The sequence below is a fragment of the Phalacrocorax carbo genome, chromosome 2 (assembly GCF_963921805.1).
Source record: "Phalacrocorax carbo chromosome 2, bPhaCar2.1, whole genome shotgun sequence".
Classification (NCBI taxonomy): Eukaryota; Metazoa; Chordata; class Aves; order Suliformes; family Phalacrocoracidae; genus Phalacrocorax; species Phalacrocorax carbo.
In genome coordinates, this window is record NC_087514.1 from 43,589,046 (window position 1) to 43,600,956 (window position 11,911).

At 36.9% G+C, this 11,911-nt stretch overlaps 2 protein-coding genes across 2 annotated transcripts in view; both read right to left on the reverse strand.

Moving 5' to 3' along the window:
* The window catches only part of LOC104042565 (RP1 axonemal microtubule associated), a 177,882-nt gene extending 166,517 nt beyond the window's left edge, over positions 1 to 11,365 (reverse strand). Inside the window, exons 1-3 of the mRNA XM_064445442.1 lie at positions 10,957 to 11,365; positions 10,727 to 10,920; positions 9,070 to 9,245 (exon numbers count right to left, since the gene is read on the reverse strand). Of these exons, the coding sequence (XP_064301512.1) occupies positions 9,070 to 9,245; positions 10,727 to 10,920; positions 10,957 to 11,365 (779 nt within the window). The remainder of the gene's footprint in view (positions 1 to 9,069; positions 9,246 to 10,726; positions 10,921 to 10,956) is intronic.
* On the reverse strand, positions 609 to 6,212 carry LOC135312189 (oxygen-regulated protein 1-like). Its single transcript, XM_064445321.1, has 3 exons — positions 2,675 to 6,212; positions 1,592 to 2,638; positions 609 to 1,540 (listed from the first exon to the last, which is right to left on the reverse strand). The coding sequence occupies exons 1-3, from the start codon at positions 6,210 to 6,212 to the stop codon at positions 609 to 611; spliced, it is 5,517 nt and encodes a 1,838-aa protein (XP_064301391.1).
* Positions 11,366 to 11,911: the final 546 nt, after the last annotated feature.

The window sequence follows — 11,911 nt, forward strand, 5'->3', positions numbered from 1 at the left end:
TCTTTATTCATGTAAATATTCTGAAGTTGGCCTTTAAAAACCAAACTAGCAATTTGATAATGTTAATCTATTTAAAATTTACATGACTTCTGCTTCCTACTTTTCATTGTATTACAATGTTTGAATAGAATTTCCTACATTTCATTTCAAATTAAACATATCAGTTGATTTTGTTCTGGAAAAGCATTTCTACTGAAAGACAGTTCTCAAACACTCTCAAATGTCATGAAATAGAGGAATCTTGGAACTCGGGTATTTCAAACTTCAGTTCTCTGTTCTACAAGCAGTAGTTGTTTCTCTACAAATGAGATGGTTGGTATATAACAGAGTATTTCTGAACCGATAACATTTCAGGGATAAACTGTTTTTTAACCAATCAATCACTGTCTTAGGAGAACAGCTTTTCTTCCTATGTTGGTTCCAATAAAAATCTACGTAATTATTTGTATTTCAGCAATGATATGCAACTGTGACGCAATATTTACGTAAGTCTGGGCTGTATCCACACTGGGAGCTTTACTGGGTGTGGCATTCAGCAGTATATTTATTAACATTTTTTCTGAAGATATTTTCACTAATCTAATGTTACAGAAATTCCAAGATCTCTATTACAAGTCTTTCTCATCGTTACTGTTTCCACTGTCCATTGTACAAAAGCAAATTTCTTCTTCTTCTTCTTCTGTAGGAAAGGCATTTTCATTTTTCAGATTTTCAGAGGCATTATGTTCAATGTTATTTAAAGAAGTGTCACACTTCAGAAATGTTTCAGAATGACAGGTTTCTGCTGAATCTGCCAGCATGGGAGAAAATTTTTTTTCTCCAACAATATGAATTAGGCTTATTCTTAGGGTTTGGTATATTTTTGGCTTTCTATCGGGTAGTTCACTATTTATGTCTATTACAAGATCACTGGTTATGTGTGTGGATACGTTATTTTGACAGTTGCTGACTTCCACAAGTTTTACATTCATATCCTCTATAACATGTAACTTCCCTAAACTGCTTGTGTCTTTCAGAGTTGAAGATGCAAGTATTTCAAAGTTACTAATAAAATCTAAGATGTTATTAGCATAAAACCTATTAAAAATATTATTGGCAATCTTATTGATACGGTTATTCTTCAGAGTCACATAATTATTTTCATCTGTTATGAAATCTTCGCCCGACCATTGTAAATGTTCACTCTTTTTGGCCAACAAACATGGACCTAGCTGGTTCTCAATATCAGATGCCTTTTGATAGGCATATCCTCTCTGTTCCTCATTAATCGGTGTTACTGTCACCATCAGTATTGGACAATGTTGGCCACATATAGCATGGAGTTTATCCAGAGAATCCTCTTCCTGAAGAGCACTTCTGTTAACATTACTAACATCAGTTGGCTGAGTCTGTATGGGGTCATCATTTAAAGGCTGTTCCAATGGATGCACCTTGTTATCAGGCAATCTAAATTCTACAGATGTAAAGGCTGGAAAATTGGTATCAGCCTGTGTGGAAGTAGAGTCTGCCATGACAGATGGTTTGATCTTTTCTTTGTTTGCTGCAGGAAGGGAGGTGATCTTACCATTGCAGCTAGGCTTGCTTTTTGTACTTAAGTCATCCTGAAATGGGTCTGAATCACTATTATGAGGCATATTGAAGTAGTTGCAAAAATTTTCAGAGGGTTTAGCCATGTCTTCAAGTTCTGAAGAAGAGATTTCATTGAGGACTGGGTACTGATTCAGATTGCCAAAGTGCGAGTATGGAACATCATCACTGTTAGTATCAAGGACTGTGTCTGTTGACGTGGTATCCAAATTATCATACATTCCAATCCGTTCAGGGGGTGATCTTCTTATCAAATGATTTTCTTTGAGAAGCCATTTGCCTTTATCTATCAATATTCCTTCATCTTCATTAGCTTGTACGCTAGGTTCACAATGTTGCTTTGGTGATTCCCCCGAGAGCTCATTGGTATAATTTGTCTCTTCTCTGTTAAGGGTAGGTTGTGGTGTTGGTAAAGAAGTATTTTCTCTCCTCAATAAAGTGTTCTCTTTGTTTATGTTTACTGGAAATTCTTGTGATAGTAGTGGAGAATGTGACAATTTCTCTGCAGAACAAGACCTAGGTTCTTGAGAAAAATAAATGCTTTTTTCCATCACTGCAGAGTGGAATTCTTCAGTATCCTTTTGAAACACTTTCGACATATAAGGAAATCCATTGTGAAAGTCAGGCTTAAACAAAGCTTCTGTCTTGCCATAAAGTAGTTCAATAGTTCTTTTGACGTAGCCAGTATTATAATGTTTTTCAAGTACTGCTTCCTCCTCACTTTCATTGGTCAAATCACTGGGTGCTCTAAAGTTATAATCACTCTCTTCAGTGTCTGGTCTGTAATCTGACCAGTCTGAAGTAGCAGGACTTTTTAAGCATTTTTTTAATTGAGAAGTGCCTGAACACATTTTATTCTCCAGCTCTTCTACTTGCAATTTCTGTTCTCCTTCACTCATATCACATTCTGTAATTTGCTTTGATTCATAACAAAATGATAATGGAGAGACTGTAGATAACCTCTCAGAGGTTTCCTCACAAGTTTCTGCATCTTCCTTGTCTTCCTGCACAGAATAATCCTCATTATTAGATTCCACAGAAGTTTCAGCAGCTAGTTTGTGTTGGCTATTTGGTTTTTCATCATTACCTGCTGACTTTGGATCAACTTTCTCATCTTCACTTTTATCAGGAATAACATGTATAACGCCTTTTTCACCTTCTAACTCAAAAGTATCCTGATCTAAAATGCAATTTTTGTCATCAGAAGTTACACTGTGAACTGTCGAGTTAGGTTCTACTGATGTTTCTGACTCTTCATTGTTGAATGATGTATCAGTGTTTTTATCATGAGAGTTTTTATATAGGCTATCAGGCATTTCTTGATTTCTTTCAGGTGTCTCTATAGCTGATGCAAGGCTACAGGTATTTGAATTAGTATTGGCATATTGATCTTCTAGCTGTGTTTCAGGAGCACTCAAGCCTAAAGTCTCTGTTCCTCTACAAAGACCTTTCTGTATATCAAAACACCTTTCTAATTCACCAGTCAATTTTAGAGCTTCTTCAGAAATTACACTGTCCTTTGATATACAAGGATCAACTGATTTATTTTCATGCAAATGTACACCATTATGGTCTTCAGATATGGGCATATTCTCAAGGCAATGTGTGGAGTCCTGATTTTTGAGTTCCCTCCCAAAGTGTAATAAGTTACTTTCTGTTGAATGTTGAAAATGCAAGAAGGCAGCCTTCAGTTCATCAACTTTTTCTATGACTGTAGTTTGTTTTAGAAATTGTAACTGTGTAAATATTTCAGAACAGCTACAGGTATTTTTTTGCAAATCATCTTTTATTGTCCCAGTCAAGCTCTCTCTCAGATTCAATACAAGTAACCAAGCTAGGAGGACATTAGAGGAAGAACCAAAAGTTGAAGGAGAAAGATCTGAAAGGCTGCAAGCTTTTCCTATACATCCACTATGTTCTTTCTGGAGACTGAGCAAAGTTGATTGTAGTTCCTGCAGCAACATGCCAGACACGCAATTATTCTGAACATCAATTACTGTTTTCTCCCTGACAGTTGTGCAATCAACTTGAACAGCAACTTCAGATTTTTTTCTTTGATGTAAGTTGGTATCTTGAATATCAACTTCCGACATCTTTTTATCATTGTCATGTGTTTCATGAAGCAAGTGTAGCTTACTATCATGATGAAATTCTGACTCCAATGAGTACTTGGCTTCTTCTACTATAGTTGTATCAGCATGAATCAAAGAGTCAGTTTGTTTTTCACCTGAACCCTTGGCTGATTCTTCTAAAGTTCCCAATTCACAAATAGGCTTTAATGTTTTTTTGATTATATTATGTTCAACCAGATGGTTTTTTCCAGTCACATGTACTTTATTTGTAATAAAACTTGTTTCTTTATCTGTGGAAACATCACTATTTTCTTTAGGAAAATGACAGACATTGCTATTCTTTACATTCTCTTCTTTTTTATTTATCGGGGGTAAGACAGAATTTGGTGAAAAGTTTTTCAGCCAAGTTTGGACATAGTTTTCAAGTGAATGCTCAACAGCCTCTTCTTGAAAATCCTCCTGTTTTAGAACCTCCAGTGTTATGAATCTCTCTGACATATTCAACTTATTTGCACTTAGATTTTTTTTCATCCCCTTTTGCTTTTTCTCTTTCTTTGATGGCAAATTTTCCAAAATATTATTTTCATTTTCGTTTTCAAAGTTAGGATTCTTTGGTGCTTCTGACAATGCCTTTGAAATCACAGGTGAGTGAGGTGTCTGTTCGCAAGAACTGTTTGTGAGATGTGTGCCTTCTTTCTCAGTACTCAGTGTATTCTGACCGTGTTCAGATTCATTGTTTGAATCACCTGTCATTAGACCATCTTCACTCTTTGCAGATGAAATGATACTTTTTTTTTCGCCTGACTTCAATTTTACCTTGGCCAACCTGTTGTTATTACTTCTTGTTTTTTTGTTAGATGGTAATCCATTTTGTTCCACTGAACCCTGGTGATAGAACTCATCTTCAGAACATATGCTTTTGTCTGAATTGACAGACCCATCATTGTTTTTTACAAAAATATCCGTTCCTTTTTTCTGAGGCATTTCAGAATAAATATCCATAGCCTCTGTTGTGGAATCCTGTGTGGTTTTGCTTGTGATATGCATTCCCTCACTTTTAATTATCCCTGAAATTTCTTTATCTTTTTGATTTTCATATGTACTTTGCTCTAGAAAGTCAGACGATTTTCTCTTCTTCTTTTTCTTCTTTTTGGTGAGGGCAGATGCAGATTGACTGTCATAAATGAGATGTGTTGCCGTCACAGATTCAGTCCTGACACTGATTTGATTCTCACTTTCAGTAACAGTAGGACAGAATCCAGTTGTTGGATTTATTTTCTCAGCAGGAACTTTACTACATGGAGGTACCATCTTGTTCATTTGGCTATGTCTGGGGCAGGTTGAATGCACTGAATCTTGAGAAATAGGTAATAAATCAGCAGTTTTGCATTTTGTTTCTTCTTTTAACTGACATAATTCTGAATAGCTAATGAAAGAACTCAGTGATCTTTTTATTTGTTTAATATCACATGGCTCACGGATGTGGTCTGCTGAACCTGGCCTAGCCGTCTGGTAAACTTTTGATGATGGTGTGACACCACTGATGTTAGCTTTGCAGGTTGATACTAAATTATTATATGTACCTTGTTCCACAACTGATTTCTCTAATATATTCTGTACCAATTCATCCTCGCCAGGCACTTCTAATGTCTTCCTATTTGTGGTTTCTGTTAAATTATTATTTTTATGGCTTCCTTTAAAAAACATTTCTTCTTTTATATTCTCTGAAAAAAGATTTACTGAATCATTGTCACTCATCTCACTAAACTTTGGATTACTGACACTCGATTTTTTTCTGCTTGAATGAGCTACCATGCAATACTCAGATTTATTTTCTCCATTCTGTAGTTCCTCACTGTAGGAAAACTGTCCTATTGTCTCCTCCTGAACCTCTTTCTCAGATACCAAGGTCACACTTTCAACCACGGCTTTCTTTTGTCTAACACGCCTTGGCCCAGGGGTAGGAGGCCTATAAAAGCGAGGCCTGATATTATCCTCAGGTACATTCCTTATGTCTAGATCTGCAGAATTGTTCTTCTTACAGATATTACAACCAGCAGGTTTTAAATCAGACTCTGATTCTTTGTCTGACACTTCTGCATTGAATTGCTGTAATGAGTCTCCCTCTTCTTTACTGTAGCTCTTCAAAAATGGACCATCTTTTGGTTTTATACATTCTGATACATTTACATTGGATAAGCAGTCTTCCGCATGCATTGCAGAATCGCAAGTGGTGGTGTTTTTGTCATCAGAAAGGCCAGCACGACTTACAGTTGTTGTCCATCTAATGGTTTCTTCCTCTTTAATTCTGAATCGAACTTTCATTTCCACTGTGATGCTGCCATCTTGATTAAGGTGAACAGATTTCTCAACATCATCTTCATACTGTGCCACAGATAAATCTTTACCAGTAACTGACCGATTTCCTCCTATACCATTATGACTGTCAGGAATGTAGGAAGAATCTGAGTTGTTATCATTTGAGTTGTTATCATTGCTGGACCCTTTATCAGACGAAACTGAGAATATCTGAGATCTTGAGCTAGAGCCCATTTCAGCTCTCACTACCAATAATTGCATTGAAAGAACCCAAATTCATTCAGGAGGTGGCAAGTAGAGCAGACAAATATCATGCATAAGGATCCAGATGGTGAGACAGCAGACAGGCAGCAAAAGAAGAGGAAAGAAGAACAGAGGAAAATTAGTACAAAAGAAGGTAATGAAGTGTGCTTATTTCACCAGAATATTAGAAAGTAAAGAGAAAAACACAGCTAATCTTACTGTTCATTTTAAGAAGTTGTTAGAGAGAGAAATATAACCAACTTTTAATAAAGAATCAAGCATTTAACTACTTTTCCACTTAACTTTATTTTGCAGTAGACTCTTTCTAATGCCAGAACTATAGTCTTATTTGAAGCTCCAAAGCCTAAAAAGGTACTAAATGCTCTCATTTTATACTTACTTGGGAGCTGAGGTTGCCTTGAACCTTTCAAGGGATTGACAGGCCCTCATTTATTTGGGCTTCAAGCTACCAGCTTCTTTTTCATGCCTTAGCAATCATTAATGCAGCGTTTCCTATTAGTTCTTACAGTTAGTGCTAAAATGTCTCAGTCAAGGTGAACATATATCTCTCTGGGCTTAATCCAACAACCTACAGCATATGAGTAATTACTGTGAGTAGTGACACTGACATGAGAATAAAGGGTTCAGATCCAATCCCCTGGACCGACCTTCTATAGAGAAGTAAACACAGAGGCACTTGATCTTCTTATAAAATCTGAATTTAAACCATGACATCTGAGATACATTTTATGCTACAGTTCTGTAAATGATGGTGCAAAACTCAGTAAAGCTAATGAGAATACTTCCAGACTCCAATGAATTTTGAGTATGGCCCAATATGTGTTTGCACACACATTAAATATTCCCAAAATATGTTTTGATTACTCTGTAATAACTTAGATTTAAAAAAAAAAAAACCTCATCTCTCTCTAGCAGTTGTCACTGAAGAGGTGAGAGATGAAAAACACGCAATAAAAATAAAGTTTTGTTGTCTTCCAAGAAGTTCTGCATGTGCGAGAGAAATAGTGCATGTACACCCACACGAAGACATCCGCAGCTGCCACTGATACCTAAATGTTTAGGAACCAGCATTTAATAGAAAGGTTTCACATGCAGAAAGGTATTTGAACACATGGAATATTAACTTATCAACATTGCTGGAATTTAAGCTTTTTTTTTTCGAGTGAGTCACAAATGGTCTCTTATCAAGACTTTCACAGTTAACGTATTACAATTATAGATATGTGTCTATAATTTCAGGCAGAGTGCCTTGCAAGTTTCCCAGACATATGCTTTACCATGAACAGAATCAGAAATAAAAGTTTGTACTAACTCCTCTAACACAGACCAGACCTTATGCTTCCCAAAGTAAAAATCTCACCTTCTCTGTCTCAGGAAATGGAATTGGAACAAAGTGCCTGAAATTTTATTTTTCAAGCTCTCACACCACCAGTGATGTCTCCTACACAGGATACTTCTGAATTTCTCAGGTTAAAGACAAAAAGAGGGTTGGTTTTTTTCTCTCTCTTTCTGTAATTGCTGTTAACTAAGGATTAGGAGAGAGATCTTATCAGATTCTCAGCTGCTCACGTTTCCTACCATTCCACAAGGCTCAATCTCTGGCTCAAAGTAAAATTTCACAAGATTTTTTAGTTTCTGCCGAACTTTTATTCTCAAAGTGTTCCTATTCATCCTCTCTTGACTCACTAGTTATGCTCTGCAACAGCTCTCAAGCTGTGCAAGTCAAAGAACAGGAAGCTTGAGAAAAACTAAAATTAATAGTTTGGTGGGGACATAATAAACTGTGAAGGATGTGGAAGAAACTCCTTCAAGCAAATGGAAACCAAGTGTCTTATGTTACTGATGTGCTCCATGACGTGGTCAAGGTTACCACGGAATGCCTCCATACAGAAGCAATTACAGTGTTCCATGGGCTCTCCAGTACAGCATGCAGCTGTATCAATAGTACAAAGTACCTCTGGATTAAACAAGTTTCCCCCTAGACCATACCTCTGCCCTACAGGATGCTCTAATGCAGAGGATTCCCACACAACCTAAAGCTCTGGTACCACAGCATTTTGTTCCCCTCAACCTCAGGCTATTCAGCTAGCCTGGCTTCTCTCCAAAACTCATGTTCTTGTTCATCCATTGGCCACTTCACACTCTCACTGACCTTGTCAGTGGCAAAACACCATGAGTAATCAAAGGGAAAGTACATACTTGTGTGTCTTTTCCCAAACTTATGCAAAAACCATACATCACAGCCATGAGGGTATAGGAAAAGATGACACTCTGTTTAGACAACAGCAGCTTCCAAAACATGATGAATTTGTGAGTGTCTGGGTGCTATAATGTTTTTCCTGTTTATGTGGAGCGTGGGACATGGAAACAGTGAAAGTCATTACAACAACAAGTCAAACCTCCATTTCCTAAGGTAAGTTCTAAAACTGCACAAAAGTTTTGCTCAAGAAATTCAGTCAGTTAAGAGCCTGAAGTAGCCTGTGGTTTCTCTTTCACCACTGCCATTTTTAACTGTGACACCAAAAAATTAATAACAATAACAATCAAGTGCATTAAAATAAAATACACTTATAGATTTGTATCCATGTTCTAAATAAGACTGTTTGAAAGAAAATATGCATATTAGCTGAGCACTTAGCAGAAACTTACATTTTAAAAAGAACATTAACACTTTGATCTTTCTTATGCTTATAGAGATGTCAGAACAGATATAAACAGTTTCAACTGGCCTTTTTGAATATCCTCGATCATAGTAAGATTGTCATGGTTTATGTCTTATGCTGAGAGAGATAAACCAATTAATAAAAAACAAATTAATTCAAAGAACTTACTGTTTTCACTTTCTGACTTGTCATTTGCTTTTGGGTACACACGATTTGCAATTCCAAGCATTTTAGCAGGCCGTGAATACCCAAGAGAATCATAATTGCTTCGTTTAAAAGGCTCTCTCCCTGCTGCGACTACAGCTCCAGAGCACAATATCAGGGCCTGAAGATTAGGAACCTGGAAAGGAAAAAAAGTAACATTAAATTCTCTGCCTTAGTAACCACAAAAAATAATGTAAGAGATTTATCCCTTTCATGCTTTAATGTCTTCACTTCTTAGTCTACATTAGTTTGCAGCAGACTATTAAATATGTATCACAGCACAGAATTAATTTTTCAATTCCTATAAGGCAATTCCTATCTCGTTGAGGGTATGTCTTGTTATATAAATATATTTTTAAAAGACTTCAAGAAGCAGCTTGGATCCAGATCAAATTTTTTCTTATAATTTAAGCATTCGCATATGTAATTTTGTTTCACCATTGCACAGTGACTGTTCATAGACATGAACTAAGAATATGCATTTAGAGGCAGGTATACATATGAACACATATTTGGAGGAAGAAAGGGGGAATTCAGAACACAAGTTCTTGACCTGTACTGCCACAGAGGGATAGGACAGAATCACAGAACAATATAGGTTGGAAAAGACCTCTGGAGGTCACGCAGTCTAACCCTCTGCTCAAAGTAGGTCTGACTGGATCAAGGTGTGAGAGACTTGTCTACCAGTTTTGAATTTACGACCCAAAATATATTGCAAGATAAGGCTTGCAAACTGCACTTCACTGGCTTATAGGTGATATGGACAGTTTCCCAACCTAATACAGAATTTCACCAAATGGAGGGTAAACACAAGATTTCCCTTGAACTCTTGGAGCTCTGCATGGAATTTTCTTTCTAGATACCTGTTAGGTATCATCACAAGTGCTTTTCTGTGGTTAAACAACACTAAGTGAGATAAAATGATATAAAACAACATGTGAGATGAAAATCAGGATTATTAGTGATTCATCATGTGGGTTTAGAGGTACAGAACCTGGTCCATGGTTTGAAAACTATAATAGATAATCAGGTGTCATAGTTCCAAGTAAATGATGCCAAACCACACTGCACTTTTATAATGACAAAATGCTACTTGTTGTCTTTTTAAAGCATTAAAAACCTCAGATAAACACCATTAAGACTAAAGGAAGTCTATGTGTAAATGGGTAAAAATATAGAATTGAGAGCATGCCTGAGACATTCAAAGCCCGCCTTGATGCGTTCCTGTGCCCCCTGCTCTAGATGTGTCTGCTCAAGCAGGGGGGTTGGACGAGATGATCTCCAGAGGTCCCTTCTAACCCCTACTATTCTGTGATTCTGTGACTCTGTGATTCTGTGAAAGAGGACTGAGTAAGAAAAAGAAAAGTGTTTTTTCATTATGACTTCAAGTAAAATGTCCTCACTTACTTCTCTCTGATTGCAAGATTCCAGTATATTTCCTCCAAGCTAGTAGCCTTTCTGAAGGGGAAAGTCATAGAAAGGAAACAGCTGAAATGCAGCACATCAGATCTTATACCAGGCCAATGTCCCAAGCTTATAATTGATAAAATCACCTTTTTCATTAAAAAGATCTAGAGCAGTCATAGAAAAATTGTCACTACTCATCTTTATTCTCACCTTTCTGCCATCAGTGGTATACAGTTTCACGACTGGATATTGCATTAACTCACTCATATAATCCAGAAAGGCCTCAAAGGTTTGTGTATTTTTCTTTCCCAGAACTATGGTGCGCCTGAGACTTACATCCCCATTTTTGAAAACAAGCATCTTTTTGGGAGTTGTTATTTTAGTTTCTCGATGGCCAAATCCATCTTCATTGTCCTTTGCTAATTGCACAGCCCGACGACGTGCGCTGACAGGCCTACTGATCTGCCAGGGCAGCGGCTTTTTCCTAGCCTGTTCCAGGTTGATGGGCTTCATTTTCCTCTGATGGGAGCAAATATAAGATTTTCCATCTTGAAGATCCTCCAGATTGGTGATGCTGTGTCTCCCTTTTGGTGTACTAATATTCCTTACTCCAAAAGGTAATGGGACCCGTTTGGATAAACTATCCAGCAAGGCATCAAATGTTTTGTAAGACCGGTTATTAATGACCATTTTGATCCCATTAAACTGAGGATCTCCGCTTTTATAGAAACAGATCCGTTTTGCCACAACAGGTTCGGTAACATTGAAATGGCGTGTGGATAAACTCTGTTCACTCTCGGAGGAATTTGGCTGATTCACCGAGTAACTAGTTGAAGGTGTTTCACTCATTTTGACAGCAATCTGGAAGAAAGGGGAGATGGATGTAAAACTTTTCTTATGACTAGTAATAATATGGTCTTCATTTTGAGAGGTGCAGAAAGAGAATTTATGAGTAACCAACAGCAGCAAGTTGTGCCAAAAATCACTGGATTTAAATGGATCCAAGCTGTTATCTCTAAATTCCACAAAGACTCCAGTACTGTCGGATTAAGTTAGCATAGCTCTACTTGCAATTATTCCCAAAACTCTCCAATGTAATTTCAAAACTCTTATCATTTTGGTAGAAGAGGCCTTTCCTTAGAAGAAGGTACTCTGTCAGTCCAGAATGATAATTAGATGTTGTCTTTCTTGAGGATGAAGCTAATGACAACATTTCATATTTAAGATATTAGCAATATCCTTATTAGGATTGAGAAATTTGTGCCTAGTCATGAGCCATATTCAGTTAAAAATAACAAAACTGAAAGACAATACAATTCATTCTGATCTCATATACTAGTTTTATACAAGAGCAAATCAGTTGGAATCAGAGAATAGGCTCCCAATTTACTACAC